This window comes from Oryctolagus cuniculus, chromosome 15, assembly GCF_051225735.1.
Source record: "Oryctolagus cuniculus isolate XC-2025 breed Fujian yellow rabbit chromosome 15, ASM5122573v1, whole genome shotgun sequence".
Lineage (NCBI taxonomy): Eukaryota > Metazoa > Chordata > Mammalia > Lagomorpha > Leporidae > Oryctolagus > Oryctolagus cuniculus.
Genome location: NC_142881.1, coordinates 37,841,280 through 37,856,956, shown reverse-complemented (window position 1 = coordinate 37,856,956; position 15,677 = coordinate 37,841,280). Strand labels below are relative to the sequence as shown.

Genomic DNA, 15,677 nt, shown 5'->3' with positions numbered 1-15,677 from the left:
AGCACTCATCTGGGATACTGATATTGCAGGTAGTGGCTTAACCAGCTGCATCACAATGCCAACTCCCTGTTGTTATTTTATTTTATTTATTTGAAAGAGTTACTCAGAGAGAGGAGAGGCAGAGAGAGAGAGAGAAGTCTTCCATCCGTTGGTTCACTTCCCAATTGGCCACAATGGCCAGAGCTGCGCTGATCTGAAGCCAGGAGCCAGGAGCTCCCTCTGGGTCTCCCACGCAGGTTCAGGGGCCCAAGGACTTGGGCCATCCTCCACTGCTTTCCCAGGCCACAGCAGAGAGCTGGATCAGAAGTGGAGCAGCCGGGTCTTGAACCTGCACCCATATGGGATGCTGGCGCTTCAGGCCAGGGCGTTAACCCACTGCGCCACAGTGCCAGCCACATCTCTGTTTTTGTTTTAATCATAATCAAACACTTAGAAAATATTTTTTTAACTTTATATTTTTAAATAATTATAGATTTGGGGCTGGCGCTGTGGTGCAGTAGGTTAATCTTCTGCCTGCAGCGCTGGCATCCTATATGGGTGCTGGTTCTAGTCCCAGCTGCTCCTCTTCCTATCCAGCTCTCTGCTATGGCCTGGGAAGCCAGTGGAGGATGGCCCAAGTCTTTGGGCCCCTGCACCTGTGTGAGAGACTCTGAGGAAGCCCCTGGCTCCTTGTTTCGGATTGGCGCAGCTCCAGCCGTTGCAGCCATTTGGGGAGTGAACTAGCGGATGGAAGACCTCTCTGTCTTTCTGCCTCTCTACTCTCTCTGTGTAACTGACTTTCAAGTAAATAAATTAAAAAATCTAAAAAAATAATTATAGATTTGTATGAGTTTGCAAAAAAAAAAATAGAGAAATCCCATGTACTTTTCACTTACTATGGAACAATATCACATCTGGAAAAGTGACATTGCTACAGTGTGTGCCTATAGTTCTGTGCCATTTTAGGACATGTGTAGATTCTTGTAACCACAATTGCTGTCAAGATCCAGAATACCTGTCCATCTCAAGGGATCCCTCTCTTACTGGCTGTTTGTAGGTCAAGTTCACCTTTTCTGTCCATGATCCCTAGCCTCTGGCAATTACCAATTTTTTTTACTCTTAAAACTCTGGAGTGGTTTATTCAAAGCAAAGTTTCTGCTGAAACCCATTTCATTAAAAAAAAGTAACAATAATAATTGAGAAAAAAAGCAAGGCAAGCAGCGTGCTCAGGGTTACAAATTGAAAATTTCTGGTTTTATTTTTCCTTGAAGATCATAGGTAGGGTGGCTATGCAGAGCATTTAAAAGAAATATAGGGGCTGGCGCTGTGGCATAGCTGGTAAAGCCGCCACCTGCAGTGCCAGCATCACATATGGGTGTCGGTTCAAGTCCTGGCTGCTCTTCTGATCCAGCTCTCTGTTATGGCCTGGGAAAGCAGTAGAAGATGGCCCAAGTCCTTTGTTCTTTGCACCCAAATGGGAGACTGTAAAGAAGCTACTGGATCCTGGCTTCGGATTGGCACAGCTCCAGCCATTGCAGCCAGTTGGGGAGTGAACCAGCGGACCTCTCTCTTTCTCTGCGTCTCCTTCTTTCAGTGTGCAACTCTGACTTTCAAATAAATAAATAAATCTTTTAAAAAAAGTAATAATTTTGAAATGTATTTAAATCTAAATTATAATCAAAATCACTTCAGTATGGTCTTTCACTGAACTTTTTAAGTAGATCTCAGGTTTTTTCATTAATTTCTAATTGTCATAATGTGTGATACTCTCCTGGTGCAAATGCTAACTTTACAAATTCATTAATTTAGATTATATGAATATTACAGATTGTTTAATGATAAATTTCCCTATATGACTTTAGGTTTTTTTTGGTTCTTTTCTTTTAAAGATCTGTTTTATTGAAAGGAGGGGTGTTTGTGTGTGTGTGTGTGTGTATATATATATATATATATATAGAGAGAGAGAGAGAGAGAGAGAGAGAGAGAGAAATATATATCTTCCATCCACTGATTCACTCCCTAAATGACTACAACAATCAGGGCTGGGCCTGGCTGAAGTCAGAAGCCTGGAATTGCATCTGGTTCTTCCATGTGGCAGCAGGGACACAAGTAGTTGGGCCATCTTCCACTACTTTCCCAGGCTCATTAGTAGGGGGCTGGATTGGAAGTAGAACAGCTAGAACTCAAACTGGTGCTCATATAGGATGTTGGCATCGCAGGTAGTGACTTAACCTGCTGACCCCAGCACAGCCCCTGTTTGGAGCTATTAGCAAAAAAATCTTTATAAATTATATTCTGCCTTTCTGTGATTTTCAGATAAATTTCTTCATAGTAAACACTATAGTGTTTCATTGTATTTTCCAGGTTTTTTTTTTTTTTTTTTTTTTTTTTTTTAAGATTTTATTTATTTATTTGAGAGGTAGAGTTACAGACCGTGAGAGGGAGAGACAGAGAAATGTCGTCTGTCTGCTGGTTCACTCCCCAAATGGCCACAATGGCCGGAGCTGCACCGATGCCGATCCAAAGCCAGGAGCCAGGAGCTTCTTCTGGGTCTCCCACATGGGTTCAGGGGCCACCTTCTACTGCTTTCCCAGGCCATAGCAGAGAGCTGGATGGGAAGAGGAGCAGCCGGGACTAGAACCAGTGCCTATATGGTATGCTGGCACCGCAGGCGGAGGATTAACCTACTGTGCCACCACAATGCCCCAGTTGTTTCATTTTACAGATATTCCAGTATCGACCATTTTAGATTTTTTACACTTTTTTTTGATAAACACTTTTTGTGCTTTAAGTTTAATAGTATAATGCTCTTGCTTTTAAATAAAAATTAAACTGTCATAAAACAGCAAGGGGGAGGTAGGTAGTTAGTCTAGGAGATAAGAGGCCAACATCTCATATCAGAGTATCTGAGTTCAGTACCAGCTCTGGCTTCTGATTCTAGTTTCCTGCCAGTGTAGACAACTGGGAGGCAACAGGACTCAGATAATTGGATCATTGCCACCATAATGATAATGGCCCTGGCTGGCCATTGTAGGTATTTGGGGAGTGAATTTGTGGGTGGGAGTATTCTCTGCAACTATCTGTCTTACAAATAATGAAAGAAAAAAGAAAATAGCAAGGGCATTTATTATTAGCTTCTAATTGTGGGAACTCCAGAGGTAAAATAAGATTCAATATTGTTTGATCCAGTAACCCAAGGTCCAATTTCTGCCTCTTCCCACTGCTGCCTGGCTAATGACTTTCTCCTAGAGCTGACCTTTCATCAGAGACAGTGGTCAGCAGCAGCACAGGAGCCACATGCTATCTCATGCATGTCCAATGCAGATGAGAAACTGCCCATCCTTTACCTGTCGAAACTGACTAGGGGAATATCACTTAGTCCTCAGTTGGGTCCATCCATATGTGAATCAGTAACAGGCAAGGAAGTTGAGATTTACCTGCCTGATTGTCTTGAGCCAGTAGGTCATCCCTGGATCTGGAAAGGGGCCAAGGTTTGCTGCTACACTTGCAAAGGACAGTCACTTCCCACAGGAAATTTGGATGCTGAAATGAGCGCTTAGTAGGCAACCAGTGTTACACGTGGCTTTGATCCTCTATTTGCTGGTATTAATTATTTGGACTTTTATACTATTTTTTTTTTTTTTTTAAAGCAGGCAGAGTTAGACAGTGAGAGAGAAAGAGAGACAGAGAGAAAGGTCTTCCATTTTCCATTGGTTCACCCCCCAGGTGGCCACTATAGCCGGCGGATTATGGTTGGCACGCTGCACCGATCCGAAGCCAGGAGCCAGGTGCTTCCTCCTGGTCTCCCATGCGGGTGCAGGGCCCAAGCACTTGGGCCATCCTCCACTGCCTTCCCGGGCCACAGCAGAGAGCTGGACTGGAAGAGGAGCGACCGGGACAGAATCTGGCGCCCCAACCGGGACTAGAACCCCCGGTGTGCGGGCGCTGCAGGCGGAGGATTAGCCTAATGAGCTGCGGCACCAGCCTGTACTATTTTGTTTTCTTCTGTTATGCATCTCTTTTGATGTTTCTTGGAAACAGTTTTATGGGCTACACAAAATACTTGAAATTCACTCATGAATGCTTAACATGGTGTAGAATTAGAACAAGACAGAATTATAGGTTAAGTAATCTGTCATTCTGCCTTTCAAATAAATACCATGACTGAGGGGGAATTCTTTTTGGTGGTTTAGAAATAAAAGCTAGCCTAGAAAGACACTTCATTCTGGCTTTAATTTTTAGAAATGAGATAGTTTGTTATTTTTTTGGCTTAAGTAAGTGGTTTTTGTCGGTCAATCCCATAATTGAAAAGACAATATTTGAAGTATAATCTGCAAAAATGTTTTTTAAAAAGTTTTTAGAATGATCATAAAAGCTAGAGCCAACATCTAAAACAAGGTAATGCTTTATTTACTTCAGGCTCATTAGATATTTAAACAGTAAATGTGAGCCTTTTGGATCAGCAGATTAAGTTGCCATTTAGGATGGCTACATCCCGTGTCAGATTGCTTGGGATTCAGTCCTGAGTTTGCTCAATTTGCAATCCAACTTCCTGCCAATCCACCTGTGTGGCAGCATATGATGCCTTAAGTACCGAGTCCCTGCCACCCACTAGGAGACCCAGACAGAATATGTTCCTGACTCCTGGTTTCAGCTTGGGCCTCCCCTGGCTGTTTTCAGCATTTGGGGAATAAATCAGGGGATGGGAGATTTCTTTCTCTGTTTAGAAAGAATAAATTTAGTCAAAGGACTGTTAGAATTAATTCTCCTCTTCTGCCTCGGCTGTAGCTTTTCCTTTAATCATTTTAGTAGTTAATCTCCTAATGATTGACAGAATTTGTCTTTTTGGAAGAATCTGTCATTTAAGTATAATGTGGAATAGAAAATTGCTAATAGTTAAGAAGGAACTAAAAGAGCGAAAGGTAGTCACTTCTAGAACTGGCTAATGCTCAAGAAATCAGAGACCCATTAAAGTGGGTTGAAACACCTGTAAGCTTTGTGCTTGAGAAAAGCATTACTCTGTATTCTACTTTTACAACTTGTTGTTATCTTCTAATATTTTTGTTGAATTTGATTTCTGCTGTCAGATTTTGGTTTCTAAAAACTTACTTCTCTGCCCCTCTTTTTAAAAACTACAACATACTATATTCTTTTATAGATACAATATATTCCTTATCTCAGGAAAAGTATGTTTTATTGAAGTTTCTCTGGTCTTTGGAATCTTTTCACTATTTGTTGTAAACTGTCATTTGTGTTTATTTTCCTCAGATTTCTAGTGATATTTACTGTTAATGAAAATTGATTAGTATATGAGTAAGGCTTGTGGACTTGTGAGTTCATTGGAGTGAAAAAGAGGTACTTTGCTGTTAAGTCTGGGCTTCTATCAAATGTTTTTCCTTATTGGATCTTTTTTCTTTTCAACAAAACCTTTCCATCTTTCCTGAGAAGATAGGCCCACTTTTGTGCCTGGAGATTACTCTGGCTACTGATACTGGATTAGAATAGGTCTAAGGGGCCTGGGATGTGACCATCCTGTATGTCATTTTCACTTAAGTGCCTGTTTCCAGCCCATAAGCCTTACTCCCACCCTCCACTGTATCTAGTGAAAGTGAAGCTGGTAGTCTGATGCAGTTGTTTTAGATCTATGGCTCACAAGGTTAGAGACACCCCCCCAATGGACATTTAGCAATGTCCTGAGGTATTTTTTGATTGTTATGACTGGAGTGGGGACAGGACAGGGTAGTGGGAATGCTGCTGGCATCTAGTAGGGAGAGATAAGGCATGCTGCTAAACATCCAGATGCACAGGACGTCCCCCAGCACACAGTTATTTGGTTCAAAATATCAGCAGTGCTGAGGCTGGGAAACTGCTCTGTGATGATGCGATAGTGCTGTCTATGGTGGGCTATGTGTACATTAGGGTGTGCGTGTGCACATGTATATGGGTGTTGGGGGTATAATTATTTGCTTGTATACATACTTTAATTCAGTCTTCCAGGTTTTAGTCCTTTACTTTACCCCTTTCTCTTGTGATAACTGATTCCTTCAAGTCTCAAGCCTTTCTAGCATTCTCTGGGGAGGCATCTTGACTGCCATAGCCGTGTTAAAGACACTGTAGCTTTTGTCCTCCTCATCTCTCCTTTGCATTTCAGTCTTCCTTCAGCTTTCTAGCTTCTCAGATTTAATATACACACATACATTTCTCCTCCTTGGTAGTGATTGTTTTCAGAATGGAGGCCAAGAGAAAAGTCTTTCATTTATAAAAGAAACACAAGGAATATTTGCTCTTGGCAATTCATATTGCTTATTGACAAGCATCATTATCGTGATGATGATAAATGGTAGAGGTGAGTTTATGTAACTGTCATATTTATGTCAGAATAAATTTTTAAAGAAAATTATTTTTAAACTCATTAAACTTTATTTTAGAGCCATGAATGGAAAATTAACTATTCAAGAAGAACAGATTGTAGAACTGATGGAAAAAATTGGTGCTGTTGAAGAAGAGCTAAATAGGGTAAGTATTCAAAACAATATTTAATGTTACAAGAAAAGCAGATAGTAAAAGAAAATTTTAGAATGTTAAGGACCTTATGTTTTTTCTTTTAAAGTTTTTTTTTGCTGATTCTTTTACTGAAAGTAAGTTGTATAATATTTTTGCTATTATCAGTGATAATGAAAAAGCTATTTTGATATATTAATGCAGCATTGCAGGAAATTACAGTCATGCATCACTTAACAATTGGAATATGTTCTGAAAATGTATTTTAGGTGATTCTGTCATTGTATGAACTGTATAGGGTATATCCCACAAACCTAGATGGAATGGGTCACTCCACATGGACTCTTGCTGTAATCAAGAGATAAGGTAAACATGAGCTATATGAGGCTGCTGTGTGTAACACAGCACACTGTTTCACTGCAAACTTTTTTTTTTTTTTACAAATAGGAGTACACTCTAACAATGATAAATAAATATATATATATATATATATATATATACACACAGGGTGGGAGCTAGCATTGGGGTATAGCAAGTTAAGGCATTGCCTGAGATGCTGGCATTCCATGTGGACACCAGTTTGAGTCCTGGCTCATCGACTTCTGACCCAGCTCCCTGCTAATATGCCTGGGTAAGCATTGGAAGACCACCCAAATGCTTGGATCCCTGGCACCCATGTGGGAAGCTCAGATGGAGTTCCAGGCTCCTGACTTCAACCTGGCCCAGCCCTGGCTGTTGCAGCCATCTGGGGAGTGAACCAGCAGATGGAAGATCTCTCTGTTACTCTTTCAAATAAATAAATCTTTTGTTAAAGTAGGATAAATACATAAGCCAGTAACATAGCCATTTATTATTATCAGGTATTATGACCCGTACATAATTTTATGTACTATACTTAAATTTTTTTTTAGTTTATTTTTTTTTATATGAAAGATAGAGAAAGGGAAAGAGAGAGAGAGATGGACAGAGGTCTCTTATCTGCTAGCATTCACTTCTCAAATGCCAGCAATGGCCAGGGCTGGGCCAGCCTGAAGCCAGTAACCAGGAACTCTGTCTGGGTCTCCCATGTAAGGGGCAAGAATGTAACCAGTTGAGCCTTGGCCTGCTGCTTCCCAGGGTGCACATGAGCAGGAAGCTGGAATTGGGAACAGCTGAAACTGAGACTCAAATGGAAACACTGACACTGGGTGTGGGTGTACCAAGTGGTATCTTAACTGCTAGACAAAAATCTGTCCCTATGTGCTATACTTTATATAACTGATAGTGCAGTGGGGTTGTTTACAACAGATCACCAGAAACATGTGAATGAAAAGTTGTGCTATGATGCCTGACATCACTAGGTTATATGAATTTTTCAACTCTTTTACAATCTTACAGGATCACCATCATAAATACAGTCCATCATTGACCAAAACATTGTTAGTCATGCATGACTGTAACTGAATTGTGCAGTTTTGTTGTTAAAGTTACAAAACAGTGAGTGCTGAGGCATTTTCACTTAGATGTTTATTAGATGAAGGAATACAGATATTGAGAGAGATTGGGTGTTAAATAAAAGCAGTAACTGGATTAGGTGGGGAGACCTGACCCTTTGATGCCACCCTCACATTAACACCCTCACGTTCAGATCCACTGACAGTGTTCAAAGGAATTGAAGAACTAATACAACTACAACAGACCTGTTTATGAATCTCAAAGTTTTGAGTAAGAATATAGGAAGAAACCAGATATAATATAAATTATGCCAACCTGCCTAGTAATTCATTACAACTTTTCATGGAAATAATTTTTCTCCTTCTTCTGTTAGTATATTATGAGTTAGCTGAGTATCCCACCATCCAGATCAACATTTTTACATTCTTAACAAAAGGTGTTAACTGTATTATATTTAGGTTACAGAGTTGTTTATGGATAATAAAAATGAGCTTGACCAGTGTAAAACTGACCTGCAAAATAAGTCACAGGAACTTGAAACCACTCAAAAATATTTGCAAGAAACCAAATTGCAGCTTGTTAAAGAAGAATATATCACATCGGCTTTGCAGAGTACTGAGGAGAAACTTCATGATGCTGCCAGCAAGGTTTGTACTTTGTTTTGATTTTACTTTCATTAAAGAAATTGGAGAATGAGTAAAAGTAATTTTCTTTGCTCTAACATTAATTGAGCGGTTCTATCTATTCATCCTAAATGATATTTCTTTTTCTTTTTTTTTTTTTTTAAATACCTCACAAGAAACCAAGGTGCTTATCAAGCAAAGTAACATACATCTACCCATAGACTTTCTTTACCATCACAGTATCTTTTTTGTAAAGATTTATTTATATATTTATTTGAAAGAATTCCACAGAAAGAGAGAGAGAGTTTTCCATCCGCTGATTCACTCCCCAATTGGCCGCAACTGCCAGAGCTGCACTGACCCAAAGCCAGGAGCCAGGAGCTTCTTCCTGGTTTCCCACGCGGGTGCAGAGGCCCAAGGACTTGGGCTATCTTTTACTGTTTTCCCAGGCCACAGCAGAGAGCTGGATCAGAAGTGGAGCAGCCGGGACTTGAACCAGCGCCCATATGGGATGCCATAACTGCAGGCGGCAGCTTTACCTGCTGCGCCACAGCACCGGTCCCCTAAATGATATTTTTATCAAAAACAGTTTCATTATTTCATCTATATTTTTCTTACCAGAGATGCTGACTTAAGAAAAAACTACTGGAGTTTTCAATCGTAGAACGTGACTTTATAATATACTTTATGAACATTTAGAATAATGATGTTGTGATGTTTTTTCTTTGTGGTGATGAGTGAACCCAGTCATTAAGAATTTAACACATTCTGGGGGCCGGCGCCGTGGCTCACTTGGCTAATCCTCTGCCTGCGGTGCCGGCATCCAATATGGGCACTGGGTTCTTGTCCCAGCTGCTCCTCTTCCAGTCCAGCTCTCTGCTATGGCCCGGGAAGGCAGTGGAGGATGGCCAAAGTGCTTGGGCCCCTGCACCCGCCTGGGAGACCAGGAGGAAGCACCTGGCTCCAGGCTTCAGATCAGCGTAGCGCCAGCTGTAGCGGCCATTTGGGGGGTGAACCAATGGAAGGAAGACCTTTCTCTCTCTCTCTCTCTCACTGTCTATCTGTCAAATAAATAAATAAAAAAGAATTAAGGCCGGCGCCGTGGCTCACTAGGCTAATCCTTCGCCTTGTGGCACCGGCACCCCAGGTTCTAGTCCCGGTCGGGGCGCCGGATTCTGTTCCGGTTGCCCCTCTTCCAGGCCAGCTCTCTGCTGTGGCTAGGGAGTGCAGTGGAGGATGGCCCAAGTGTTTGGGCCCTGCACCCTATGGGAGACCAGGAGAAGTACCTGGCTCCTGCCATCAGATCAACGCCGTGCGCTGGCCACGGCGCGCCGGCCATTGGAGGGTGAACCAACGGCAAAGGAAGACCTTTCTCTCTGTCTCTCACTGTCCACTCTGCCTGTCAAAAAAAAAAAAAAAAAAAAAATTAAATAAAAAAAAAGAATTTAACACATTCTAATGATAGATGGTAGCAATATTTAATTTTTTTACTGTGTATACTTTGAGACGTAATAAAACATGATAGAAAACTTTGTGAGGAAGCTTTTTGTAATAAATTGACAAAGTCAGTCTTTCTTGAATAGATGACTAGAAGATGGGAAATCAGCATTGCTGGTCCTCTGGCTGTGTTAGCATGAGACTAAGCATGTATTTGATCCAATGTTTAAAATCTATTAGTTCTCCTCTGGAAATAGCCTTGTATAGCGAAGATATTTTTTCATTAGATTGCTGCTGTCATGTCCATCTTATCAACATTTATTTTTTTAAATCTTACATAGTTGCTTAACACAGTTGAAGAAACTACAAAAGATGTTTCTGGTCTCCATTCCAAACTGGATCGTAAGAAGGCAATTGACCAACACAATGCAGAAGCTCAAGATATTTTTGGCAAAAACTTGAATAATCTGTTCAGTGATATGGAAGAATTAATTAAGGATGGCAGCTCAAAACAAAAGGCCATGCTAGAAATTCACAAGACCTTATTTGGTAAGTTCTGGCATTTCTAATTATTCTGGACTTTTGTGTTTTAGTGTGAGGCTAATATCAAAACTGGTCATTTAATATTGTGAAATACTCAGGGGACATTGACCGTTAGTACCTTTCTCAGTGCATGTACTCTCTGTTTACGCTAGGGATTAATGTTTTCATCTTCTTTGAGTTGAAACAAATATTAGCCCCCCACGATTTTCTATAAAATAAATTGTGTTTATTAATAGCCAAATGTATAGACATTAGAAGTAAAAGTCCCCTTGTCCTTGACCCTGGCTCATTCTTTGTAGGTATTATTCTTAAATTTCTTGGGTCTCTTTCTAGAAATTTTGTTATTTAAACATTCTCAACTTATTTTACTTTTGGAATATTTATTTTGAGGGTTGTAGTTTCAGAATATGTGTGTTTGTATTAGGGTCATTGTAGCACAGAGGGTTAGTATGCTACTTGGGACCAAGTTCCACCTCCACCTCTGATCCAGCTTCCTACTAATCTACCAGGGAGACAGCAGATCATGGTTCGTGTCCCGAGTCCCCGCCACCCACATGGGAGAGACTTGGATGGAGTTCTTGGCTCCTGGCTTTAGCTTGGCCTATTCCCAGCTGTGTGGGCATTTGAGGAGTAAATCAATGGATGCCCGCAAATTGATCTGTCTCTTCTCCCTCTCTCTTTGTTGTTCTGCCTTCCAAACAAAGAAAAATGAGTAAATATTTTAAAATTGGAGTGACTGTGTGGTTTTCTTTTTTTTTTTTCCAGTTTTAAGGATTTTATTCATTGAGAGAAATGCATAAGAGAGTAAGGGCTTTATCTAATGGAGAAAGAAAAATCCATATATTAAGTTGGGGTCCATACCACGCAGAGAGCAGGCCTAGAGCAAGGCATGTGCAGGCAGGAAGGCAGGGGGCAGGCAGCCTGAAGGCCACTCACCCCAAGGCATGAGCAACAAGGGCGACAAAAAGGCAAGCCCACTGTGCTCCAGGCCTTTTATCCACTTCCAAAGGGAGTGGTTACGTAGCCTGATTGGCAGGTGTGCATACATATGAGATCACACAGGGGTGTAGTGAAAGCATGGCCTTCCAGCTCACAGATATAATCAATTTTATCCTGTCTGCCTGCCTACATTATTCCCCCCTCAGAGAGACGCCAGCCCTTAATCCTATGGGCTGTTGAAGGGTGTAGAATCATCATATCTTCTGTAGTTGCTTCCTGCTTATGAGGGGCATAGTGCAGGCCCTGCCTGTCTTGGGTCTTGAAGTCTCTGCCTATCTCATCTAACAGATTTACTTAATGAGCTGGAGCAATTTTAGTCACCGCCAATGGCTGTATCCCCTACATGGTCATGTATCATTATTTTTAACCATTCCAATGTTATCCCCCTCTAGGTAAAAACTATTCAGTAGATTTGTTCTGAAAATATTATCCTAATTATTGAAAATTTGGAAGATGTAGACAAATAAAAATGAAGTAAAAATTAAAATTTATTAATTTGGTTGTTCTGAAAATATCCTCATTATCAAAAATTTGGAAGATGTAGACATAAGAATGATTAAGTTAAAATTAATCATAATTATTCTAGTTGTATTAAACCAACCTACTACTAATTTTTTTTACTGAATTCAAGCTTCTATTTTCTTCTGTAAACTCTTATCCTAATGCTGCATGTTATTTTTAGTTAGAGACTAGTTTTAGAATATTCTAATTCTGGTTTATTGCGAGTTGAGTTTGATATACTTAGAAATTATCAAGGGCTTACTGAACAATTAGGAACACATATTGTGTACATTTTAAACATTTCCGGCCGGCGCCATGACTCACTAGGCTAATCCTCCGCCTTGTGGCGCCGGCACACCGGGTTCTAGTCCTGGTCGGGGCGCTGGATTCTATGCCGGTTGCCCCTCTTCCAGGCCAGCTCTCTGCTGTGGCCCAGGAGTGCAGTGGAGGATGGCCCAAGTGCTTGGGCCCTGCACCCCATGGGAGACCAGGAGAAGCACCTGGCTCCTGCCATCGGATCAGTGCGGTGCGCTGGCCGCAGCGCGCCAGCAGTGGCGGCCATTGGAGGGTGAACCAACGGCAAAGGAAGACCTTTCTCTCTGTCTCTCTCACTGTCCACTCTGCCTGTCAAAAAAAAAATAATAAATAAACCAAAAAAATAAACAAACAAACAAAAAACACATTTCCTTGGTTGGGTCTGGCACTGTGGCACAGAGAGTTAATGCCCTGGCCTGAAGCGCCGGCATCCCATATGGGTGCCAGTTCAAGACCCGGCTGCTCCATTTCCGATCCTGCTCTCTGCTATGGCCTGGGAAAGCAGTGGAAGATAGCCCAAGTCCTTGGGACCCTGTACCCACGTGGGAGACCCAGAGGAAGGTCCTGGTTTCAGATCGGCGCAGCTCCAGCCGTTGCTGTCAATTAGGGAGTGAACCAAAGGAGGATGGAGGACCTCTCTGCCTCTCCTCTCTCTGTGTAGCTCTTTCAGATAAATAAATAAATATTTCCTTGCTTATAGAGTGAGCAAATTTTTTAAAAGTTTTGTTTATTTATTTGAAAGGCAGAGTAAGTGAGTGAAAAGAGGTCCTCCATCTGCTGGTTCACTCCCTGAATGACTGCAGTAGCCTGGGTTGAGCCATACTGAAACCAGGAACTCAGAATTTTATCAGGAACTTTCCAAGACACATTAGCAAGGAGCTGGATTGGAGATGGAAGAGCTGGGACTCAAACTGGTCCTCCAGTATGGGATGTGGGTATCCCAAGCAGTGGCTTAACAGGCTATGCTACAGTTCCTGCCCCAGTGAGACAGGTTTTTTTTCCTTTGTTTTTTTCTTTTCTTTTCTTTTCTTTTCTTTTCTTTTCTTTTCTTTTCTTTTCTTTTCTTTTCTTTTCTTTTCTTTTCTTTCTTTTTTTCTTTCTTTTTTTTTTTTTCTTGACAGGCAGAGTTAGACAGTGAGAGAGACAGAGACAAAGGTCTTCCTTCCATTGGTTCGCCCCCGAAATGGCCGCTACAGCCGGCGCTGCGCTGATCTGAAGCCAGGAGCCAGGAGCTTCCTCCTGGTCTCCCATGCAGGTGCAGAGCCCAAGCACTTGGGCCATCCTCCCCTGCACTCCCGGGCCACAGTAGAGAGCTGGACTGGAAAAGGAGCAACCAGGACAGAATCCGGCGCCCCAACCGGGACTAGAACCTGGGGTGCTGGCGCTACAGGCAGAGGATTAGCCTATTGAGCCGTGGCGCCTGCCATTTTTTCTCCTTTTTTAAAATATTTATTTTTTTGAATGTCAGAGTTACAGGGAAAGGGAACCAGAGAAATTCACAAGAGAGAGATCTTCTATCCCCGAGTTCATTCACTCCCCAAATGGCCACAATGTTCAGGGCTGGGCCAAGCTGAAGCCAGGAGCCAAGAGCTTCATCCTGGTCTCCCATGTGGGCACAGGAGCCCAACCACTTGGACCATCCTCTGCTGCTTTCCCAGGCACATAGCAGGGAGTTGGATCTGAAGTGGAGCAGCCTGGTCTAAACTGGCACCCATATGGAATGTCAGTGCTGCAGGTGACAGCTTTACTGACTACACCACAGTGCTGGCCCCAGGCAGTTCTTTTAAACTTATTTGTTATTACAAATTCTATAGCAAGGATATCATTTTGGTAACCTCTTTAAAGTGGTTCTAACTGCTTAAGTATATTTATGTCGTTTTATATTTTTATTTATTTTTTTGTTATAGGTAATCTGCTGTCTTCCAGTGTCTTTGCGTTAGACACCATTACTACAACAGCACTTGGATCTCTCACATCTGTTCCAGAAAATGTGTCTACTTGTGTTTCTCAGATTTCTAATATGATACTGAAAGAACAATCATTAGCAGCAGAAAGTAAAACTGTACTACAGAAATTGATTGTTAGTAAATCTCTTAAAATATTTTTAAGGGTTACATTTGTTAAGTCTTTAAAGCAATATTAACTGGTATTCTTTCATCTTCAGCTTTGTTAAATAGTGACACATGTATCACTTCAAGAATTTATTTTTTTAAAGATTTATTTATTATTTGAAAGGCAGAGTTACACAGAGAGAGAGGCAAGGCAGAGAGATCATCCATCTGCTGTTTCACTCCCCAGATGGCTGCAATGACTGGAGCTGGGCCAATCCAAAACCAGGAGCCAGGAGTTTTTTCTAGGTCTCCTACGTGGGTGCAAGGGCCCAAGTGCTTGGGCTGTCTTCTGCTGCTTTCCCAGGCACATTAGCAAGGAGCTGGATTAGAAGTGAATTAGCTGGGACTTGAACCAGAGTTTATATGGGGTGCCAGCACTGCAGATGGCAGTTAACCTGCTTTGCCACAGAACTGACCTCTGTCTATATATATATATATATATAGTTTTATTTTATTTATTTATTTTTTTTGACAGAGAGAAAGGTCTTCCTTCCATTGGTTCACCCCCCAAATGGCTACCACGGCCGGCACGCTGTGCCTATCCAAAGCCAGGAGCCAGGTGCTTCTCCTGGTCTCCTATGCGGGTGCAGGGCCCAAGTCTTGGGCCATCCTCCACTGCCCTCCCGGGCCACAGCAGAGAGCTGGACTGGAAGAGGAACACCTGGGACTAGAACCCGGCGCCCATATGGGATGCTTTTGCCACAGGCAGAGCATTAGCCAAGTGAGCCACAGCTCTGGCCTCTCTGTTTATATTTTTAAAGACCAATCTCTGCATTGTTTTTTTTTTCCTCCCAGGAAGATTGATTTCCAAATGTGTATAACCAACATTTGAAAACTTTTACTCATATTTTATAGTGTTAACAAGTAGGAGTTATTTATAAACTTTTTAATGACTAAAGAATTCTCGGAATACATTTAAAATTCTTGGGGTTAGATCTGTGTGACCAAGCCCTTCTGGATCTTATAACTAAATTTTTTTTTCCCACAGTTCTGTACAAGTCACTAACCTAATTGCAGTTAATATTGCCTCCTTGATACATGACTTACATATATTCTATTTTGTATTTGCAAGGTTTGTCTAGGCAGTTTGCCATTGCACTAATTTTGTTCTTTCCTTCATACAGGTTCTCTGCCTCCCTTTTTGAGGTTAACAATATTTTTATTAAACATTTTCCAAGTAAATATTAGAAATATCAGCTGATCTGCTTAGGTTCATGCAATGTAACACTATTTG

General features: G+C 41.5%; 1 protein-coding gene across 1 annotated transcript in view; it reads left to right on the top strand.

The window, feature by feature from the left end:
- The window catches only part of KIF11 (kinesin family member 11), a 61,522-nt gene that overhangs the window by 23,824 nt on the left and 22,021 nt on the right, over positions 1-15,677 (top strand). The window contains exons 11-14 of the mRNA XM_002718383.6: positions 6,408-6,495; positions 8,373-8,561; positions 10,316-10,523; positions 14,240-14,412. Coding sequence (XP_002718429.3) covers positions 6,408-6,495; positions 8,373-8,561; positions 10,316-10,523; positions 14,240-14,412 — 658 coding nt within the window. The remainder of the gene's footprint in view (positions 1-6,407; positions 6,496-8,372; positions 8,562-10,315; positions 10,524-14,239; positions 14,413-15,677) is intronic.